This window comes from Hipposideros armiger, unplaced genomic scaffold (assembly GCF_001890085.2).
Source record: "Hipposideros armiger isolate ML-2016 unplaced genomic scaffold, ASM189008v1 scaffold_66, whole genome shotgun sequence".
Lineage (NCBI taxonomy): Eukaryota > Metazoa > Chordata > Mammalia > Chiroptera > Hipposideridae > Hipposideros > Hipposideros armiger.
This window is the reverse complement of record NW_017731416.1, coordinates 2,842,695-2,864,967: the sequence shown is the minus strand read 5'-3', so window position 1 is coordinate 2,864,967 and position 22,273 is coordinate 2,842,695. Positions and strand designations below refer to the sequence as shown.

The window sequence follows — 22,273 nt, the reverse complement described above, 5'->3', positions numbered from 1 at the left end:
AATTAGCAAAACCTTCCAGAGAAAATGTTTGAATACATAACACAAAGGCCTGTTCTCTTTGGGAAACATCGACCACTTCCGAGGTGCAAGGCACATACATATGTCCTAAGTCAGAGGCACATTCGTGAAAGTACCAAGCTGGAGTAATAAAGATTCGGGAGATGATTATTGTTTTGGGGGATGAATCGCTACTTGTCTGTACTGTGAGGAGATCGAGGGTGTTTGTAATTTAATGGATTAATCATTTATGTCTGAAGTTCTTGCTCCCTCCTATGAGAGCAATGTGGGAGGTTTGCATGAAGTTATAAATCATGTCAGTATTTGGGTCTCATCTCTGGGAGGCCTCATCTATGGGAAAGTTATACCAATAATTCAAGAGGCAGTAGTTGCCTGGAAGCGTTTTCTTTAGCCACTAGGCCAAGGCAGAGTCACGGGTGGAGAAGCTTCAGAAGATGGTGGCCCAGCCTGTATGTGGAGTCCTGTCCTGCCACCTGGGAGTGGAGTAGTTCCAGGGAGGAAAAGTTTATATTTTATTCCTGGTTTGGCAAACTTCTCTGGGTCTTGATTTTCCCATCTGTATAATGGGTTGGAGGCTCTGAGGGGCCACCAGCTCAGAACATCTGTGTCCACTAACTACAGTTCAATATGACTTGAGACAACCCAAAATCTCCCCCATATTTGTCCCACTTTGGACTTTGAACTATATCTGTGCCAGGCATTTTATAAGCATTTTCTACATATCCTATCTCATCAGGCCTGTATGGCAGGAGGTGCTGTTGTTATTCCCATTTTACAGGTGGGTTTATTTGCCTTAAGACTGTATGTCAAGAAAGTACCGGCAGTAGGACTTGAACCAGCTCTGTCTGGCTCAGAGTTCATGTCCTGACCCTTTGACAGAGGTGTTGCCAGCTCAGGTCTACCCTGTGCCTAGGGTGGAACAGCACCAACCCAGCTCCTGTCCCCAGGAGTGGTCTCTGGGACTCTCTGGGTCTCTGTGGCCCACCGGCCATGCATTAACGCCCCAGCACATCTGCCATTCACTTGGAGTCTTCTGAACCCTGTCCTCTTCTCCCTTCGTCATTCTCTCCTTCCTGTCCTTCCTCTGAGGAAAAGCTAGCTGGAGACATGGACACAGAACATCGCCCCTATCTGCATGTCTGGGGCACTACCTCAGCTCAGTAAACCACAGACCATCTGCCAGGCCGAGAGGGGACCAGCAGGGACCTCCAAAAGCCTTGCTGGGCAACTGAGCCAAATTCTACCCAAGCTACTCGGGGCTACGTTTCAGGCTTTTGACTCATGTTTGGGATGGGTGGTGGAAAGGAACAAATCCCACAGATGAATTTGTTACTGCCTTCTTACTCCTTCCTCACGGGACTCCTTAGGAAGGCAGCGTTCCTTCTGTCCTGAGCACCAGCCCTGCCTTCTCAACCTTCCTAGGCCCTCTGACTGGAAGCTTACACCCTTTGGCACACGTCGCAGCCTGCAAAGCTCCCCTTGCCCATGGTGTCTGTGAGCCTTCCGCAGTGACCCAGCCTCCTGGGAACTGGAGTCGCACTGGGAGTCTGCACAATGGTCTGCTGAGCCCCCGCTGGAGCTGGGGGACACCAAGCCATGCGGCTCACCAGCTTCAGTCCTGCTGAGGGCAGGGGCTGGGCCTTATCATCGCTGCTGTGGGTCCTTCCTAGATTCTCCCTAGGCCAGCTGTTTCTGATCAGGTCTGAACGCAACACAGGGACACAGATAAATGAGGCAGGGCTCCTGTCCCTTGTCCCCTGCAGTGTGCAGCCCACAGCAGCTGAACATTGACCTGACGGACTGCCCCTGCATCTCACATCCGGATTCTCCAACGGCAACAACACCATGCCCCAGCAAGGAGGGGAGGGCAGGGCTTGACAGCCTGAGCTTTGGAGTCAAGACCTGTTCTGCAGTTCCTAACTGTAGGGCTGGGGGTCGCGGGCAAATCACTTGCTCTCTGAGCCCCAGGCTCCTAATCTGCAACAGGGATGTGTCTGCCGTAATTGTGTCTTTCAGACCATTCTAGTTTCAACAACACCTTCCCATCTCCCCACACAGATATGACTCTTTCCCCTCTAGTCCAACACAGCAAGCTGAACTCTTGGAATACCGTGAACACCTTCCATCTTGTTCTCAGGTCAGCAGGCCGTGAACCTGTGTCCTTCAGCCACAACACCAGGTTTATATTAGCATAATGCTCCCATGAGGGGAGCTGGTTAATGGATGCAAACGCCATCCTGAGTGCCTGGGAATCAGCCCAGCCCAAGGACCTGGGGCTCCTGGAGCCAGGGCCACCTGAATGGCCTAGCCCAGCTGCCATGGAGCCAAGCAGAGTGAGCAATTTAATGAGGTAGAAAACTGATCACAAAATAAAGAGGTCCCAGTGTGTTTCCTCCAACTCAATGGATAGTTCCTTGGCTGGAAGAGAAGCCTGAAATCTCTAAGCAATTAGTAAATGGATCTCAAATGGCCTCTCTTTGGAGCTCGGTGGGAAGGTTTTGCTCTGTTTAGACTTCCCCAGGGCCAAGAGCAGCCTCTTCAGTGGAGACTGGGCAATTGCTGGGCTAGTGGTGGGGAGAGGGGGAAGGGGGAGGGGAGAGGGAGGAGGTGGAGAGGGACTAAGGGGGGAGGAAAAGGGGTAGAGGGGAGGGAAGGGAATAGAGGGGATGCTGGAGGTGGTGGAGATGGTGGGGGTGGTGGGGTTTTGAGGGAGGGAGGGCCGGAACACAGCTTCAGGGTCAGCTGTGTGGTCTGCTTCTGGCCTGGGAGAGCCTATTCTCTACTTTGAGCCCAGCTGCACCTCAGGGTTTTTGTGGGTCAGGGCCTTGCTCCTGGATTTGGCACTGGATTTGGTGAGGAACTGGCCCATCCACATCAGGAGCTCATTCACAGAGTTCTGGGGGAACTCGGAGCAGAAGGGCCCTCCTAGCACCATGAACTTGCCACTTAAACGTATTAAGGCATTTAAGACCACAGAGTCTCCCTCAGGAGCACCAGGCTCACCTGTCCAGGATCTCACCTGCGAGTTCCTCAGCAGGTGGCCCCTCTCCCTGCCTCACAGATTGCTTTGGAGGGAGTAAAGGGGACAAGGCTCAAGTCCTCTCCTTGTGCTGTTCTTGTGAAGGGTGGGCAGGATATGAAGGGGTGAACTGAGGATCTGGGAATATTGGTTATTTCCCTTTTCCAGGCTTGTCTGAGGACCCGAGGGCAAACCATATGGAGTTGTTCTGCAACGAAACATTCCCCAACATCGTCCAATGCCCCTTGGCAGTTTTAGATGGCAAAGCCCTCTACACGCTGCAAAGCACAGGTCCCCGCCCAGGAGTGGCCCCTGTGTGGGGAAAGGCACAGACACTGCCTGCAGGCTGCACAATCCCAGCCTGAGTTGGCTCACCCAGGGGGCGTTCGAACTAAGAACCCCTGGGCTACTTCTGGTAGAATCCAGAGACTTCATTGTTGGCCTGGCTTCAAGCCAACAAACACAGCCATGAAACTCCATGAAAGGATTAAGTATATCCCAGCTCAAGGGAAATACTAATAAAATATGGCTTAGCATGCATGAGTATAAAAATCCCTAAACACCCTGTAGGACAAATGCGCAGGCGAGCTGAGCTCACCCAGTGGCCCTTAAATGGCTTGTCACCCTGGATCCCAGAGGTAAGTGAAATTGAACTTCATTCTTGACACCTTGCGCACTTTATCTCAGAGCAGAAGCCCTGAACACCAGCTGGCTCAAAGGATTTGGGGCTGACTGGGAGCTTTCACAATATTCCCTGACGCATGAACACCTGCTCAGACCTGCTGGGTGACAGGTGAGGCCCAGTTGGGCTTGGCCAGATGACTGATTTCCCTGGGGTGCTGATCTGCCATGCACTGTGGGGAGACAATAGCTTGTTTGCTCTGATTGCTAGAGTGGCCAGGTTGGGGCACAGGTCCTGGGTCGGGAACAACACCTGCTGGTGGTGCAACCCCAGGCAGATGACCTTATCCAGAAACTCTTTCATAAAATGGGTTAAAATATACCAACTGGGAGAGTCTATGTCACATGTAAGCACAGGACTGGCAAGAGTAAGTGCTCAGAAAACATGGGCTGCTGTAATCAATGCCCTCATCAGGTGGGGTTATTTCTCCCCGGTTCTCAGGAGTCCTGGCAACACAGGGGCCTGTGAGAAGCACAGGGGGTCTCCTAAGTCTGCTCAGGTTAGGGCTTGGCTTGGCCCCAGCGGAGGCTCGTTAAGGCTCTTGGGGAGGGAGATGGGAAGCCTCTGTTGGAGGAAACGGTGCCTCCCAATTGGATAAGTGACATGGGCCCACACCACCGAGTCAAGTGATGGGTTTTAGACTGTGTCTGCTTCTCACTGGAGCCAAGACCACAGGAGGTCACCACTGCCACCATGTCACCTAAAGGGCGCTGCTGGAGCATGAGCTATTGAGCGTGACTGGCCTAAATGACTCACCCTCTTGCACCAGGATCCACTCATCAGAGGGAGCTTTGCGTGACGCCGAACACGGAAATGAGTTGGCGGACGTTGCCCTTGTCCCACTGCTCCCCTTTACTTATGAGAGATGGGGTGTTTTGGGGTCAAGTATTTCTACAAGACAGACTACAGGAGCGGGGAGGGTGGTTCTGAGCAGCAAGTTTGGGAACACTTTGAGGGGACGACATGCACGGAGCCATTTACTAACCATTCACCTGCAGGACGTGGGTCTGGAACAGCTCCTCGTGGCCGGAGGCGTGGCAGGTGTAATTGCCCATGTGGATGGTGGTCACCTTGGTGATGTAGAGGGAGTCGTCCTCTCCGAAGTCCTGCATGGGGCAAGGAAGACAACGAGGTTGGTCTCTCCATTGTCTCTTGAAGCCAGGTCTCCCGGTTTTCCAGGAAAACACAAACGCTGAGACTTCCCGCCTGCCCCCTTGCTCAGCCAAGGCGGCACAGGAGGAGCTGGTCAGCAAGAAGTCCACCTCCTTTCCATGTCACTTAGCCCAGACCCTCCTCGTACGTCCGTTTAAGGCTTTGTTCACCTTCTTGGGGAGGCCGCGCTTGAACACCTTCTCCAGCAGCTTCCCTCTCAATTTCTAGGAACTGGGCTCACCTGCCCTCGTATTTATTGGCTGGTTTCCTGGGCTCCTGCCCACCTGCTGAAAAGCTCTGTGCCTGGAGGGTGCCCTGTTTAGCCACAGGCAAACTTTTTCTTAAAGGGCCAGATAGCAATTTTTTTGGGGGTGTTTTGGGGCATAGGGTTTCTGTCAATTACTCAGCTCTGCCTTGTAGCACGAAAATAGCCATGACAATACATAAATTAACCAGTGTCGCTATATTACAATGAAATTTTATTAAAAAAAAAACAGGCACAGGCTGGATTTCGCCTGTGGGCTTATAGTTAGAGAGCCCAACCTTGATACCAACATAATTTCAGGCAGCTTGCAGAGATCTGGATAACTCAAGAAAGGAAATACAACTCTGAGGAAAACAGGGCAGACAAAACCAAGAACAGGGCATAAAAGAGAGCCAGGAGGGGTAATATGTGTGTGTTGGGGTTCTGTGGGAAATGGCTCCCTAAGCTTTGTCTGTATGAGCTCTGCAGCTCACGCTGTGGGCTCCTATTGAGTCAGTGCATAGAGGAGGGATGGGCAGGAGGGGGCTTTTGGCTGGTCAGAGGCCCCTGATGAGTGCTTGGGCACAGGGCGCTTCCCCAGGGCCTTTTTGGTCAGCTACAGTCTCTCTAGCAGAACCATACACAGTGCTGGCCCTGTTCAGGCCCAATGCAGACACGCTGGAGGATGGAAATACCCGGTGTATCAGGGGAACCGCTCATCAGGTTTGGCTTTAGCTACCAAACATCTCTGAAGTGTGGTGCTCGGAGCTGATGGGACAGAGGAGGGCCTGGCTCACTGCTGAGAAATGACGGTGTAGTGCCAGCCGTGAGGTGATGGGGACTCAGCGCCGGCGCTCAGGAGACTCAGGTTTTAGCTTGAACTCTGTCATGGATCAACACCCCCTCATGCCTCTGGTCACTGGTGCCTGACACCTGTAAGTTATGGGCAATCCATGTGCCCTGCCTGCCTCATGGGGTGTTGGGAGATCTGGCACTAGAGTGCCCGTGAGAACGTTTGCCAATGTGGGGAGTGTGACGTGCATGGGGGAGGTTACTCTTCTTGTTATTATTGACAGGAGATGCGAAACTCCTTTTGACCCCCTGGAGCCAACACCGAACCGTCCTTCTTGCTGTTCCCCCGGCCCTTCTCCACAGAGGCAATCTGGTGGCAGGAGGGAGGGCCACCGGTCAGTTGTCTAAGGGCAGCCACAGGGCAGCTCCGGCTCCTTGTTCCTATTAGTGCTCCCGCTCCCCAAAACACTGACCCTCTCTCTGCCTTGCTCACACTCGAGAGGGCTCTGCCACAACCCTCATGAGTCCTTGACAGATGCTCTCTGGCTAATTAGCCAGATGAGAGTGTGCTGGCCCAGAGAGAGGCCTGGGTCAGGGCTGAGGTGGGACGGTGGATGGTGGACACACAGCCAGCTTTCAGGATCAGGAGAAAAAACGCCCAATAGCGCTCTCAATGGAGTAAAATATTGGAGAGGGCTGCCGGAATCCCGCAAGCTTTCTCTGAAACATTGCTCTTCTTGAAAAAGGCACATTCCTATCATTCTGGGGAAGCTTCAAGAATGCTAACAAAACACCAGATAGCTGATCTGCCCTGTGTCATAACAGAGTCACAAAGGGTTCATACCTGAATTGTTTATGAAAAGTTAGTGGTTAGTCAATTCTGGGGCTGACATGTCTAGTCTAAGCTGTTTCCTGTGTCACAACCTAAGTCTGGAGGAAAATGTATTTTGCCCAAGTCTCAGGGGTGGTATGGCATCTTGAAAGAGGGCTGGGAACCTGGGTGCAGCCCCCAGCTTGGGAGCCCCTGAACACCTCACTCCAAAAGGGAGCCTCAGAGCTGCTTGCTGGGAGTCTGGTGGTGGGGCCCCGACATTCCGCTCCACATGGTCTTCCTGAGCCTCCATGCCCACAGCCCTTCCCCATGGGAGGGCCCTTGAAGCCAGTCTGGGGCTCTGGCATCCTCTGCTCTTATTGTCATCTTGATGGGGTTGTGTGGTCATGGGGACCACAGCATTCCTTAGGCTGAGAAGTGCCCCAAGGCCAAGGTTTCCAAGGAACAATTGCAGAATGATGCCACCATCTTCAGGAGCTAACTGTGCCAGGAAACTTGACCTATATCACCTTGTTTAATCCTCAGGAAACCCCCGGAAAACCATAAACCGAACAAAAGCCCAGTGACCCCGTCCTTGACATCACATTCAGAGTCTGACCTCTTAGCACCTCCACTGCGGCCATCACGAGACAAAGCACCATCTTCCCTCCCAGGGGATGGCAGGGACTTCCGCCTCTGCCCCTCTGCGGTCTGCCCTCCATACAGCAGCCAGACTACACCCCTCCTGGTCCAGAGCCACAGCCCGAGAGGGTCTGCAGGGGTGATCTGCCCATCCCCTCTCCCACTCCACCTCCTTCCACTCTCCCTTGCTCATTCCACTCCAGCACTGTGGCCCTTTGCTGTTGCTCCAACATGCCAGGTATCCTCCCCTTCAGGAACTTTTTACTTGCTGCCCCCCTCTCCCCAAAGGCTATCAGTCTGGCTTGCTCCCTCCAAGTCTGCTCAGATGTTATCTGGTGCTTTATCTTTAACCCCCACCCCAAGCCCCTGCAACCTTCCTGCTTTATTTCTCTTCCTGACACTTGCTACCATCTAGCGTACTATTGTTTACTTGCCTTTTTTGCAGTCTGTCTTCCCCCACGGGAACCTGAGCTCTGTGGGGGAGTGCAGGGGCTCTGTGCATGCAGCTCACGGCTGTGTCTCCAGCACCTAGCACAGGACCTAGCTAGCACATAGTGGGCCTTTCGTAGATATTCACTGAGTGGATTGCACAAGGTGCTGAGTTAGGCTTTCTGAAGAGACTGTTGTGGTTCTTTGGGTTTGACCACTGAGGCGCCCACCTCCTGCCTGCCCATTCACCTAGATGTTGCCGGTCACACAGGGTCAAAAAGAGGGGGCTGGTGGGAAGGCAGAGAACTGGTCTCCCCTACCTCCCCACACTGCCTCCTCCATGCTGTATTTCTCAGGGCAGAGCTCACTGGAATTGACTGAAGAGAAGGATCAACTCGGAGCAGGCATGCTCGGAAGAGCGCATGCGTGGAAGCCCACGCCAGACGCGACGGGCAACATCTGGTGAGCCCCTAACAAAGTCATCTCACTTCACTGTCTGCTTTCCCTCCGTGCTGCCAGAGGCAGAGGCATAACTCCTGGGTGATGACTCAGGTGCTGAGGGGTGCGGATCAGCTCTTCAAGGACACGTGGGGCTGCTGGATGTGTTCTGGCTCTACGTGGAGCACCTCACTCATTACCAGCCCGTGATGCCGGCTCTGGTGAGACCCTGACTATAATAAATAAAATAATGTCTCTGGGATAAAACAATTGGCATCATATAATTATAGAACGAAGTGCATATTGTTTTCTGGAACATGAACACTGGCTACAAAAATCAAATTTACCTCGTTGGATGTGAGGAAATTACTTTAAAAATTGATTTATAAGAAGCTACATAAAGCTCAACCTGCAATCCTTACTCTCCTGAATGTTCTTTGAGATGTGTCTGAATGCTGCCATCAATGCTTGATTGCACCTCTGTAATTGTCTTTTTATGGATGGCTTTCCCCCCACTCTGATGCATAGAAATGTATTAGCAAAATCAAGGTTCCTTCCACAAATAAACAGGTGCCAGATTAGACCATTCTTTGTACTGATGCACATCCATCTGTGGGAAAGAGACAATTTTACTTAAAGATATGGTTTTTGCTTTTAAAAAGCTATTTTCTCAGTACCTGCCTTTGATGAAGTAATTAAATGAGACTTAAGTATTGAACGATAAGCAGAGGTGAGATGGGGATGTTGTCATAATGATGCAGGCGGGTCAGGTGTAAGTAATATGAAAATGAGTCATCGATGCTGAGTATCGAGTGACTAAATGTTAAACACAGGGACTCCAGAGTGATTGCAGTTTGGGTTAATGATACCATCAATGCTACAAGTTAAAACTCAGTTTAAAACATTTATTTAGAGCTTTCCCAACTCTGCCCTTTTCAGGCATACCCCTGGCTCTCTTTGGGGAGGATGGACTAAAGGGGGTGGTCTTTGCCTTCATGCTGGTTCCATTCTGGCTTCTAGAATTTTACTGACTTGAGTCTCCCACTTGTACAGACATTTGAACACAATGGACCCAAACATTGAGCAACAGGCAGTGCCTTGCTGATGGTCAGTCCTCAGAAGGATATCTGCACTCACACAAACACACTTGCCTGTCATCCAGACCAAGCAACGACCAGAGACATCAGTGGCACAAGGACCAGTGGCACACGCAAACATCCATGTGGACACACACAGTAAATGTGAGCATGCACGCACATGCTCGTTCCAACCCACTGGCTCTCTATAGCTGACCTCCTGGCCCACACTGGGGCACCTATGCTGGTCCCTTTTTTCCAGCCCCTCAGAGGACAGACTTGCTGCTCTGCAAGGACCTGCAGAACCAGTCCTCTTGCTCAGAGTCCTCTTAAAAAAGAAGTCCATAGAACTTGGAGAGATCCCTCAGTAGCTGCTAAGTCTCCAGGGGAGGGCTGCTATGGACAGTCACATTCAGTGTGTCCTCCTGCCCATTCCCAGGCCCAGGAGAGGGAGCCAGAGGCATGGGAGAAGGACTCCTGGCTTCCCTGGGACTGCAGGGCGTGTGTGGTCACTGGCTGACTTGGGTTTGTGTTGTCAGTCTCCCCCATGACTGTGAGTGCCAAAGGGGAGGCACTTCACCTGCCTGGGCAGCAGTGTATTATTGTCCCCAATGTGTGGCATGGTGCCTGGAGCATAGCTGGTGCTCAGTTAGTGTTTGCTGAATGAATGGAGGCATGTTGGCCAAGTGTGCCTTGGGGAGGTCTAAGGGAAGGATGGTAAAGAAGTAACATTACCCAGAGATAGGTCTGGCCTGTGCCCTCAGCTACTGGGAGGTGAAGTCCGGGCCTTGAAATATCCTGCTCCCTAGGAGTGTCTTTGTTGGCCTGGGGGCTTTGGCCACCAGACAGTCTAACAATGTAATGGGGCTCTGGGCCATGTGGTATCAGTTCTGCCTCGCCATGGGCTGGAGAACACAGGTCCCCCACGTGGGCAGTATGTGACTGAGTGATAGTAAAATCCCTAGATAACAGACTTGGGCGAGAGTCCCTGGTTGGCGGTATTCTGTGCATATTTTCAAATGCCCATGCTGGGAAAGTAACGTGTTCACAACTCCATGGGGAGGGGACAATGGAAGTTCACATTTGGACCCCCCAGGACTCTGCTTCATGGGTGCCTTCCCTGAGCAGATTTTTATCTGTGCTCTTTCCCTGTAATAAACTGTAACTGAGTATAACCGCCCTCAGAGAGTTCTGTGCGTTTTTCTAGCTAATTATTGACTCTGAAGTTTTGGGAACTCCCCAAACTTGTCACTGATGTCAGGGTGATGGCGGTCTTGTATGGACTGCTGTCTCTAACTTTGTAGTTGGCGCCAAAACTCAAACAGGGGGATTCAGACCAAGTTGTGTGGATACTGAGCATTTAACCCGGGGACAAGCTTGAGTGTCTGCGTACACACATGCCTGGGCACCTGTGACAGAAGGCTCACATCAGAGACACTGTTTGAGCCCCCAGCTTGTCCATCCTCAGAGGCCAGAGGGCAGACACCTCCTGACTGGCCAGCTCTCCAGGGTGTCGTGTGGGTGAGTGGCAGCTCATGGGGCCCTCTCGTGAGCTGCAGGCTTGAGCCCCAGAACAGGGCTTTGGATCTTCAGCCCATCAGCCCAACACAGCCAGCTGGGGTGAGAAGGGACTCGGGCGCTAGACTGCGCTGCAGCAGTCAACTGAGGTTCCAGACGGGCAGGGACTCGGCAGCCCTCTCCGGGGGCACCTGGCTCACAAATCCCCAGGCCGAGAGGGCTTTCCCGAGGGCACCAGCTCCTCTAACCTGGGCCACACTCATAGCAAGACAGCTGACTGCCATCCTTGCTGTCCTTGAAAAACTCCAGAGAGGATTTCATTAAATTTCCTTCCACAGCTCATTTCAGGGACCAAGATGGCTTGCCATCAGGAATTTCCTCCTGACATGGTGTTTAAAACTCTTATACACTGTCGTGGGGAGTGTAACCCGGTGCAAGCTTTTTGGAGGGAGATTTGGCAACATCCATCAAGACCAAAAACGTGCCCACCCTGGGATGAAGTCATTCCTCTTTTAAGGACTTATCTTACAGACCTACTTATGCAAATGTGCCAAGAGGTGTGTATAAGGATGTTAACTGAAGTGCTGTTTGCAGTAGATAGAGCCTGAATGTGTCTGGCTGTGGCCCCCCTGCATGGGGCTGGTAAGGGCAGCCCAGGTACAGCAAGCGCTGGGTATGGCCTGGGGCTCTGCATTCAGAGCCTGGAAACTGGATCACAACCTTCCTGAGGGACCCTGTGCCTTTGAGACGGGGCCAGAAATGGTCACTGTGCCCAAGGGAAGCCTTGAAGCCAGTAATAGAGGGCAGAGAGGTGACTCTGAGGAGGTCACTGAGAAAAGTAAAGGCCAGTGGAGGTGCTTGCAGGGGCAGAGTTGCCTTATGAGTTTCAGTGGCTGGTGGACTGTGAGCCTGGCCCCTGCCTCTTGAAGACCTCTGGCCAGCACTCCCTGTGGTTTGAAGCCATCCAAAGTTCTAAAGAACCAGATGTTCATCTGCAAACAGGGTTTTTGACACCAGCCGGAGAGAACTGGCTGAAGCCTTTGAATGCTTCAAGTGCAGCATTTTTTAAGATTTAAAAACAAAACGTACCAAAACATTTAATGAGAGTATTTTAATGCAGAACCTACAACCACTGTCTATCGTGTTGCAAACAGCTCTCTATGCTAATCAAACGTCTCTCATCTCTTTACAGTGGATTCATGACGGGTTCAGATAAAGACAATAAAAATTAAATGAGTCATGAGCTCCTAAATCATTCTCTTTTGGTCTTTTTAATAACTCACTTCCCAAGAAGAGCTGGCTGAAAGCATATGCTTCATTAGAGTTATTTGTTCTGGTTTTACACCATTTAGGCCTGGGGAAAAAAGCGAACCTTTTCACACATCCTTCAAACACTGCCACAAATACTTTCTTCTAATGGGTTTTGTTTTTCTGCTTTTATCACAGTACTTCGCCTGCCGACATTTGAAAGCCCGAAATAGTGAGATTTGGTGAAAGAAAAAAAAAAGAACAAAAAAGAGTGGCCCTTTCAAGTCATTTGAAATATACTGGGTTTGTTGTAGACTTTTTTTTTTTTTTCAGAAGAGTACAATAGAAAAACGTTTCCTCTCCCTGAGAATATCCCAGCCAAACAAGCCCATGTGCTGGTCTCAGCGCCTTTTGCTTCCCTCCCTTGCTGGGGCAGAAGCTAGCAGCTGCTGAGAACCAGCATGCCAGACACACAGGCCTGCATCCATAGTGGACACATCCCACAGGGGCCCGGGCACGGCAGCGGTCACTGCTGGAGCAGGAGGCAGGCCCAGCTAGCCCCAGAGCAAGGCCTTCGCAAAGCTGGGTGCTGGGAGGCATGTCCCAGGAGCAAGGCACCCAGAGAGCTCTGGCTGAGGTGTGCTGCAGGCCCTGGTGAGTTCTTGGACCCTCTGAGTTACATAACCTCTCTTGCCTCAGGGAGTTGTGGGGAGGGTTAAATGAGATGGTGCTTGTGAGTGGACCAGCATGGAGCCTGGCCCCTTGGATGCAGAGCTGCCTATACTAATGGTAGAAACAACAACATTAATACTGGCAAGGATTCAGCAGGTCAGCTCTTTCCTGTGACTTTGGGGGTGTCCTCTCCCTGCTTATCCTCTCCTCATGGGCAGGTATTCTGTTCCTGAGGATTGTAAGGGACAGTGAGGATCACAGTGAGGAAGATAGTATGAGGGGAGGACAGGTGACACTGTTGAGGTAGGATGTGCAACTGGATTTTGGGACAATCACTTCACTTCGCCCTGAGTGGCTGCTATGTGGTCTGGATGGAGGGGAGGCCTGGAATGGGTTTGCATGTTCAGTTTCTGCAGAAAGTGAGGCAACCTCCCCCACCCCGACACCAACCTCCAGAACACCTAGGATGGAGGCCAAGGTGGGGGAGGAGCCTGTGGATCTGCCTCTGATGGACCCCCACTCTGATCCCCAAAGCCTGGCTCTGAGCTCTTAGGAGAAGGGGGCTGCAGGGGCAGCTCACTGAGCAAGGTCAGAGCTCTGTGGTCCAGGGGAAAAAGTGAAGTGCTCGGGTAGGATCAGGGCATTCCTGGCATCTGTGCATGACTCCTGTGCCAATAGGTCCCTGCCTCCCAAGTGCTCTCCTTGTCACAGACCTCAGGGCTGGGAGAGTCCTCCAAGGTTAACCCAATCAGTTCTCTTTCTACTTGGGTGGCTGCAGTGACAGGCATCTCGCTGCCTCCTGAGTCAGAATTCTTCCCGAGGATACACTTCCTTCCCCCATGGGCTCTGGTTGTGGCCCCTGGGATGGAGTGTCCTTTCCCCATGTGGCATCGTGTTGTCTGAGCAGAGCAGGGCCACAGGCCCGGGCAGCTGACCATGGGCCCATAGTGGGAGGGCCTGCGGGGTGACGGCTGGTCCTCTGTCAGACACCAACGTGGGCACACTCCTGGACAGCAGCCTCAAGTTCATGCCCTGGCCCAAGGCTGGGACAGGCGGAGCTCACGGAGCTGCTGGGACCATGTCATTTCTTAGCTTCTGAGCTGGGGGCCATGGGATGAGGGTCCTGGAGATCTAAGGTGCAGGGGCGGGGTAGTACAGGGCTAGGTCTGAAGTCACCCAGACCTACAATTGCTTCAGTAAAGAAACGGGGGGTGGGGGTGAGGTGGGGGAAGTTGGCCAGAAATTACAGGCAGCCCTGTGTTAGCTCTGGGGAAGGCGTGGGAGTAGAAAGTGTTGATTTCTGATCAAGCAGAAGGAGGCATCATAACGCAGAGACCCACTGCCAGAGGCCGGCAGTGAGTTCCCAGGGCTGTTCCTTCTGCTGAGGTGCCCCTGTCTCTGGGGCTTCGCACTCTTGGTCCCTAAATACTGCTCTCTGCTGGGGGTGGGGGTGGCATTTCCCAGGTGTGGTAAGGTAGGGACCCCTTATGCAAGCTGGGCTGGGGTGAAGCTGACGCCTCCTGCAAAGGGGTGGGTGACTCAGGCACCCTCAGGAAGCACACCGGCTCCTCGCTGAACTTCCCAGCAGCCTGAGGAGGCGAAGGCGCTGTGACCTGCTCTCGGCCTTGAGAAGGGAACCTTGGGCAGGAGCTCTAGGCAGCCAGGGGCCCTGCCCAATATGAATATGCCATTGGGGGAGTTATTGAGGAGGAAGCCCCCCCCCAAATCCAGAGCACCAGCAGGGCTCCCCTTGTCTCTGGCAACTTATTTGGGATTCTCCTTGGGTACATGTTTACTCAGACTTAGGCTGGAAGGGGCTCAGGACTCCTGTAGAACACACATCTGACCATGTCACTCCCCCGTTAAAAACCTAACCGTTCGCACTGCCCACAGGGAACGGCTAAGATCCTTTATGTTAACATTTAAGGGCCTTATGTTCTGGCCCCAACCTGTCACTCCAGTCTCCTGTCTTTCTTGTTTATCCCTGTTCTATGAGGCCCAATCAGAGCCTCTCCTTCCTCTGGCCCCCAGAACTGGCTCCCTCCTTCTAATATGAAACCTGCCACATCATGCAGTAATTCTGTGTTTCTGGAAGCCTCAGGCCCCTCGAGGCTGGAAGAGTATCTTTGCTCTATGCTCTGGCACAGGCCTTGCGAGTCACCGGCACTTAGTCAACAAATTCAAAGGATGACTCCCCATGTGGGCCACCCGGACCGCCAGGCACACATACGGGATGGCTTGCGAATGCTTCTGACAGCAACGCTGCTCGTTGGGGAGCCTGAGGGGCTTGGCTTCGGTCTAGAGGGTACATTTACTTTCTGATCAAATATTATTCTGATGCTCAAAGCAACCTTGATGTTTGCAAGTCAGAAAAGTTTAATTACATGTGTCATTAGGATGGCATTCTGTAATAGCTCTGCAACTGAATTCATTAACAGAATTCTTAACAGATAAGACAAGACAAATTAATATTTTGTTGCCCATGAAAGCATCTCATTAAGAGAGTGGTGAAAAAGTGATTAATATTTTCTTGCCAATCAAGATGTCTCATACGAATGACAAAGAAAGGAGGCCCACATCATCCTGTGCTCGCTCATCTGCCCGCCTTGGTTTTGTAGACTGATCAGTTCCCAGTCTGCGCAGTGTCTCCGTGTCAGTTGCTAATTACAACAGAGGCAGAGGTTGTATTTTGTCTCTGACTGTGGCAGGTGGGGTGGGTGCTGGGACCCAGGCTGAGGAACTCTAGGAGCCCATCCATCTCTGATCTTTGCCCATCAGTGTTGCTCTTTTGGGCTGTTCTCCCCTGACCAATCTTGCTTCACAAATGTCCCTTGAATCCCAAGGACCTGGCTCTACCCCTCTCCCACTGATTTCTTCCCAGGACTACTGTCCTCACTGCCCCCAGAGGAGGGCTGACACTTATGAACACCTGCCCTGCCCTGTGTCGGGCACTGGGCTAGACGCATCACACACACATGTTCAGCCTGAAAATGCTCCCTGTGAAGAGGACATCCCCGTTTCCATTTCCCCATAGGCTCAGAGAAGTCATTCCATTCACCTAGGACTTCTCTGGACTTGCTGGAGTGGTTGGTCATTGTCTGTCTCCCTGCATGAATCAAGGCTGACATGGTGTTGTCCCATCCAGATTACAAGCAGTGAAGGCACCCCAGGGTCATAGCTGCCTGACTGAGGAGCCCCATGGCTACCGCTGGCTGCTTGCTGAGGACTCAGGATGCATGGTGTTGTTTGGCAGCAGTGTAGTACTAATAGCAATGATAATAATAACCATGAGAGTGACAATAGTTAGCATGGAACACTATATGCTAAGGATGTCACATGTATTTTCTCATTTAATCTTCACTTTAACCCTATGAGGCAGAAACTATTATTTATTCCCATTTCACCGAGGAGAAAACTGAGGCTTAGATCAAGTGCCCTTTCCAAGGTCACTCAACTAGTAAGTGGCAGAGCTGAGATTCAAACCTAGGTACTTTTGACTCCAGAGCCTGTGCTGCTGCCCTCTTCTCCTTGAGGCAGGGGAGCCACATGTGTGTGCATACATGTGCATGCATGTGTATGTGTGTTATATGTATGTGTGTGTTGTGTGTATGTGTTGTGTGTGTATATGTATGTGTGTTGTGTGTGTATATATGTGTGCTGTGTGTGCATATATTTGTGTGTGTATGTGTGTTGTATGTGTATGTTATATGTATGTGTGTGTTGTGTGTATGTAAGTGTGTGTGTATGTGTGGTGTATGGTTGTGGCGTGTGTGGCTGCATGCATCAGGTGAGAACCCCTGTGGGGCTGGCGCTGCCCTGCACTCTCATGTGGGGATTTCTGAGAAGCACGAGGCCCTGCCTGTTTGTGGGCTGCTAACTTGACCAGGAGCAGCAAGTGCTTCCTGGGAGGTAACGAGAGGCCATTAATCTTCAATTGCACCCACAATTACCCAAATTGCTAACCTCACTGTGTAAAGTAAAAATGCAATTGAGTTGGTGCTGGAGGCATGTTCGAGGGAGGGGAAAAACACTAAAAAGTAATTTAATTAACCGATGGCAAATGCATTAAGAGGGGCTCCATCTCTACCTCTATTTCTGGTGTCTTTAAATAGAGCATAAAGCAATGCACGTGGATGTTCAGACAGACACAGGTGGACCTGTCCTAGTTCCGGATCAATCTCCACTGGCCAAACATGGTTAAATGCTGACACCCCACCTTGAGAGCTTTTGCAGACACAAATGTGCACCCCTGTACAAACATACACCCTAGTCTTTACACACAGGACCCTGCCTTCCCTTGCTAGAATCCCAGACACGCCCTGGGCATCTCAGGCTCAGAGACTCTGCCCACCCTGCATCTATCCATTAAGCACCCCCAGGCTAGTGCAGGCAGCGACAGTCAGAGATGGGTAGGGTCCATGTTATGTTCACCATAGTGGGGAAATCGCAAGGCAACAACCCTGCCCAGTGTGACAAGGGTGGGGGAAGGGCACTCCTGCCAGCTCTGCCCGGGGTGCAGCGCCAGAGTGGCCCCTCTTCTCGTTTGCTTCTCCCACGATCTCCAGGATGCAGCCAAAGGAGTCTAGAGAAGAGCAGAGTCCCAACTTTGGGGGTTCCTCCAGAATTTCATGCTGGGCCCCTGTCCCACAAAGCAATCTCAGAGTTGGAAGGGCTCTTCATGGTCATGAGGTTCAGCTGCTCTCTTTGTGGCTCGCAGCATTGCTTACCGTGGTCCTGCTTGAACTTGTATGTCTCTAGGGATGGGGGCCTACTGTCTCCTGTGATGGCTTACTCAGTTGAGGGGTAGGGCTGATGGCTGGAGTGGTGTTCCAGCTCAGCAGCCCAAGCTGGTCTCTTTTGGGTGCACCCTGGCCCTTTGTGCTAATCCAACCCCTGGGATCACTCAACCCAGGCCAGCTCCCTCTCCCCCAGCACCTCCCCCACCACCTGAGAGCTGGTAGCATGAACTGCCCACTCATCTCTCTGGTCTTCCTTCTCTGGGCCAAGCACCCCATTCTGGGCCAGCTGGCCGGTCCTGAGCCAAGGAGACCAGGGCTGTCCTCTCTTCTGCCTGAAACTTGGATTCCTGTTACTGTAGCTGCTGTCCTGGTGGCACCCTACGTGGGTGACATCACTCTGTCTCCTCATGAACTTCTGGGAAGCCACCTCACCCCCTGTGCCAAACCAGGGCCAATTAATATCCTTTAATTAATCACTGTATTCCTCAAGTCCAATAGAAGGGAGGTAATGCTAATGTTGCTTTTTAAATAGATTAATTCATTGAGAATCAGCTGTTTAAGAAATTGCTCAAAGTCATAAAGGCAGCCTGGGTGACACTGGGACCCCAGCCCAGGCTGCTGGGCCCTCAGGGTACAGAAGTTCCCCCGTCGGTCACATTAGGCTACGTGATCTCAGGGGTCTTCTTCCACTCAACCCATCGCATCCCCATTCCCTCACTCCACAAACAAGGCCCCCAGCAAGGCCCCTGGCAGGCCCCTCTGGCCTGACCTCCTCTTCTTTCCCCTCCTCACCTGGCCTCTGCCCTTCAGCCAGCCCAGCCCAGCGGCCCAGCTCCGCCTCCACAGGGAACGCCCTCTTCCCCTTACCCTTGTCCAGCTGTCTACATCCTGCCCAGTTTTCGGGCCTGAGTCTCCCTCGGGGACCCTACCCAGATGCTCTCCCCTGCCTGGGAGCCTCCTGCCTGTCCATGTTCTCTGTTGGCCTGTGTTCCCCACTTCCCAGTGGTGGACTCGCTGCACAGCCCCCTCGTCCTGTCTCATCTTCACCCCCACCTCCTGGCCTTGGCCGCTGTGGCTGGCACCGGAACCTCCTGCCCTGCCCCCTCGCCTCCCTCATTCACCTTCTTCTGGGCCCCGCTGGCAGGCTTACAGCCACCACCCATCTTACTTCTGCATGCGGTGAGACTTGCATTTTCTGGTACATCTAGGTATCAGACTATAGGCAGGAGGGCACCAGGCATGGGATGTTGAAAGAAAACCCTCAGGCCCTGCTGCAGTCTTGCACACTGTACTTCCCCAGGAGGTACGATGGGGCTCAGCATCAGAGCCAGGTGACTTACATTGATGTCTTCCAAATCCAGGAAGTTCAGGGCCAGCCCGTTGCGCTTCCAGATGATGGGTGGCCGCAGGTCTCCTCGGACAGCGCATGTCAGCACCGTGCTCAGCCCCACGGTCACTGTGGTCACGCTGACCCTCTCCTCAGGGGCGAGGCTGAGCTGAACCACCTCTGCGGGGGGGAAAAGAAAAGGCCATCAGGTGCAGGCCCAGGGGGCGGAGTCTCCACTTGGGAAATAGCCCCGGGGATTTCCTGCAGGGCGGAAGTCCAGGCGGCTCCAGGACAACGGAAAACTGTCCACCACGTGCAGATGGACGACACTTACAAACAGACACATCTCCTAGGACATGACATGAGCCATGACATGTCAAATGCTCAAAGGGCTCTGTGGGTCAAAACAGATCAGGAACCATAGCAAGTGTAGGGGAACCATCTGGACTGTGGATTTGTGAGTCAAGCCAAGAATGCGGGCTGCCAGGGCCCCGTGGGCCACCACGCCAAGACCAGAGACCCGGTGTCAGCGCCTACCCTGTGCTCCCGGACTTCACAGAGTCTGGACCTGGCGAAGCGCAGTCAAGGTCTGCTGGGTGGGCCGACAGGTTTCTCCCCTGTCTGGGGAGCAATTTAAAGGTTGCACTGTCTGAAGCCTGGGGAATGGAAGGCTGACCTTTGAAGGTTTGTTTCTGTCTAAGGATTCTCTGAACTCAGATTTGGATTTCTGCTCAGCGACCAGGCACGGTAGCCTTTAATTTTTTTGAAGTGTACTTCGGGCTGTACAAATTATTAATCCTTGCCATTTCACACTTGATACCTGGCAGCAAATGGAAAGAGTCTAAAATATTTCCCTGCAACCACAGCTTTCCTGAAATTCTCGGGATTTATGAAAAAATTAATCAGACTCAGATGTTCAAATCCTAGAGTGGGATCAGGCTTGGAGGAAGAGTCTCTCCAGCCCACTGACTGGACCGCCTCCCCCAAATCTACAATTCAGGGGTGTTGGGGCAGCAGCTAGAGGTGGCGTGAACTCTGGGGCCTGTGTTTATTCTGGGATGCCAGCAAAATGTGGGGAGCCCTCTTCACTCTGACTATGTTGGGGCTTGGGGGCCCCGGACCCGTGTGGAGCAAGGCAGAGTTGGGAACTCAGCTCCGGGACCCATCATCTGTGCTCACATGCCCCTGCCAGTGGGAGTGGGGGAGGGGACAGGGAAGGGCAGGGAAAACAGCTGTAGGTGGGATGCACTGCAAGGCAGGTGACAGGAAAGCAGGTGCAGTCAGGTGGGATGCCGGGGAGCGGAGCCCTTCCCTCTCTGTAGTCATTCAGTGGCCCAGCCCTGGGCCCACAGAGATGAACAAGGTATATACGCTAGGTGCTTCGTCAGTGAGTGCTTGTTGGATGGATGGATGAACAATGGAGACAATGGAAATAAAGAGGGGACGGAGCCAACAGGCTGGTGGCGAGGGGCCGATCACGCACAGGACAAATGTGGCTCCTGGTGAAGGAGCCGCATAAGGAAAGATAAGCACTGTGTGATTGATGCAGATGCAACCAGCCTAATATTTTACAAACTAAGTGATGCATTTCAAGTTCCCTCTTCAATTACTTCCGCTTGCTGCCCTCCCACCTCCGAGTCATCAGGCTTATTGCTCAGAGCAGAGAAGGCTCTAGCCCTCTGTAGCAAGGCCCCAGTTTTGGAGATTCAGAGGGGCAGAGAAAGACAGAGAAGAAGAATTTGCTAAAATTGTTTAGCTCCCACTGTGCTGTGCAGGCCCTTGGGACTCAGAACACAGAGGTCTCCCCAAGTATAGATGAGGCACCTCTTCCTCACTGGATAAGCCACGAGGAAGGGATATGGAATGCCCCTCCCTCATCCCAGTGCATTGTGGGAATAAGAAGGAAGACAGTGAGATGGGCAAAGAGTGTGCCTGTTGGTGTGTAGATGGGGGAACCGAGGGGGGCTCTACAAGGGGGGCTCAAACCAGCCTGCTCCCCTCTCCACCTGGGGCGACCACACATGGTGTGCAGAGAGCCAGGGCCTGCGATTATCTGCCAGAACCCCCTTGGCTCCTAAGTGGTGTGGGGGTCCCAGGGGTCCTTGGCCGTGCACTGGTTGGGCTGTGAGGTGCTCTGTACCTTTGTACGTGAGGGCTCCATTGGACAGCGAGATTGGGCCCAAAGGCAATGGACTCCAGACCTCAAGGGGTGCATAGTGCCAGTGGGGGCTGCAGGGAGCAAACTATGAGGAACCTCAGACTCCAGACTCAGCCAGGCTGAGAGAGCCCAGATCAAGAGCACAGCCATGGCTGACCTCAGACAGGACAGGTGGGGAGGGGTGCAGGGCAGGGGTAACCAGAGTTGAGGGAGGATGATGGCAGGGTGCTTCCCTCCACACTCAGAAACCAGCTAGCGGGGCAGCTGGGGATGCAGGGTGGAAAGTGGAGACTCAAAGCATGTTTCTGAGAGCACTACTTATGTGGACTGCTGAAGTGATCAGCTTGGACTGAGCTTTACGATGGGTTAAACATTTAGGAGTATTGTTCTCCTAAAGTCTGGTGGGTGGGGCTTGTGACGTCAGGTACATTGCTGTGCATATGGTCAATTAATCTATGACAAAGGAGGCAAGAATATACAATGGGGTAAAGATGGTCTCTTCAATAAATGGTGTTGGGAAAACTGGACAGATAATGCAAAAAAACCAAATGAAACTAGATCACTTTTTTATACCATATATAAGAATAATCTTAAAATGGATTAAAGACTTAAATGTAAGATCCCAAACCATAAAACTCCTAGAAGAAAACATAGGCAGTTAACTCTCTGACTTCGTTCTTAGTAATATTTTTTTTGGATATGTCTCCTTGGGCAAGGGAAACAAAAGAAGAAATAAACAAATGGGACTACATCAAACTGAAAAGTTTTTGTACAGCCAAGGAAACCATGAACAAAATGAAAAGAGCCTATTGAATGGGAGAAAATATTTGCCAAATGATAACATCTGATAATGGGTAAATATCCAAAATATATAAAGAACTCATTCAATTTAGCACCCCCAAAACACAAACAATCTGATGGAAAAATGGGCAGAGAATCTGAATAGACGTTTTTCCAAAGAGGATACACAGATGGCCAACAGACATATGAAAAGATGCTCAATGTCACTAATCATCAGGGAAATGCAAATTCACCTTACGCCTGTCAGAATGGCTATCATCAATAAATTAACAAACAAGTGTTTGCGAGGATTTGGAGAAAAGGGAACCCTCATGCACTGTCGGTGGGATTGAAAATTGGTGCAGTCACTGTGGAAAACAGTACAGAGGTTCCTCAAAAAGCTAAAAGTAGAACTACCTTATGACCCAGCAATTCCACTTCTGGGTATTTATCTGAAGAAACCCAAAACACTAATTCTAAAAGATATATGCACCCCTATGCTTACTGCAGCATTATTTACAATAGCCA

The 22,273-nt window shown here is 51.9% G+C and overlaps 1 protein-coding gene across 1 annotated transcript in view; it reads right to left on the bottom strand.

The window, feature by feature from the left end:
- The window catches only part of FSTL4 (follistatin like 4), a 414,473-nt gene that overhangs the window by 42,047 nt on the left and 350,153 nt on the right, over window positions 1–22,273 (bottom strand). The window contains exons 7-8 of the mRNA XM_019642158.1: window positions 18,821–18,987; window positions 4,705–4,825 (exon numbers count right to left, since the gene is read on the bottom strand). Of these exons, the coding sequence (XP_019497703.1) occupies window positions 4,705–4,825; window positions 18,821–18,987 (288 nt within the window). The remainder of the gene's footprint in view (window positions 1–4,704; window positions 4,826–18,820; window positions 18,988–22,273) is intronic.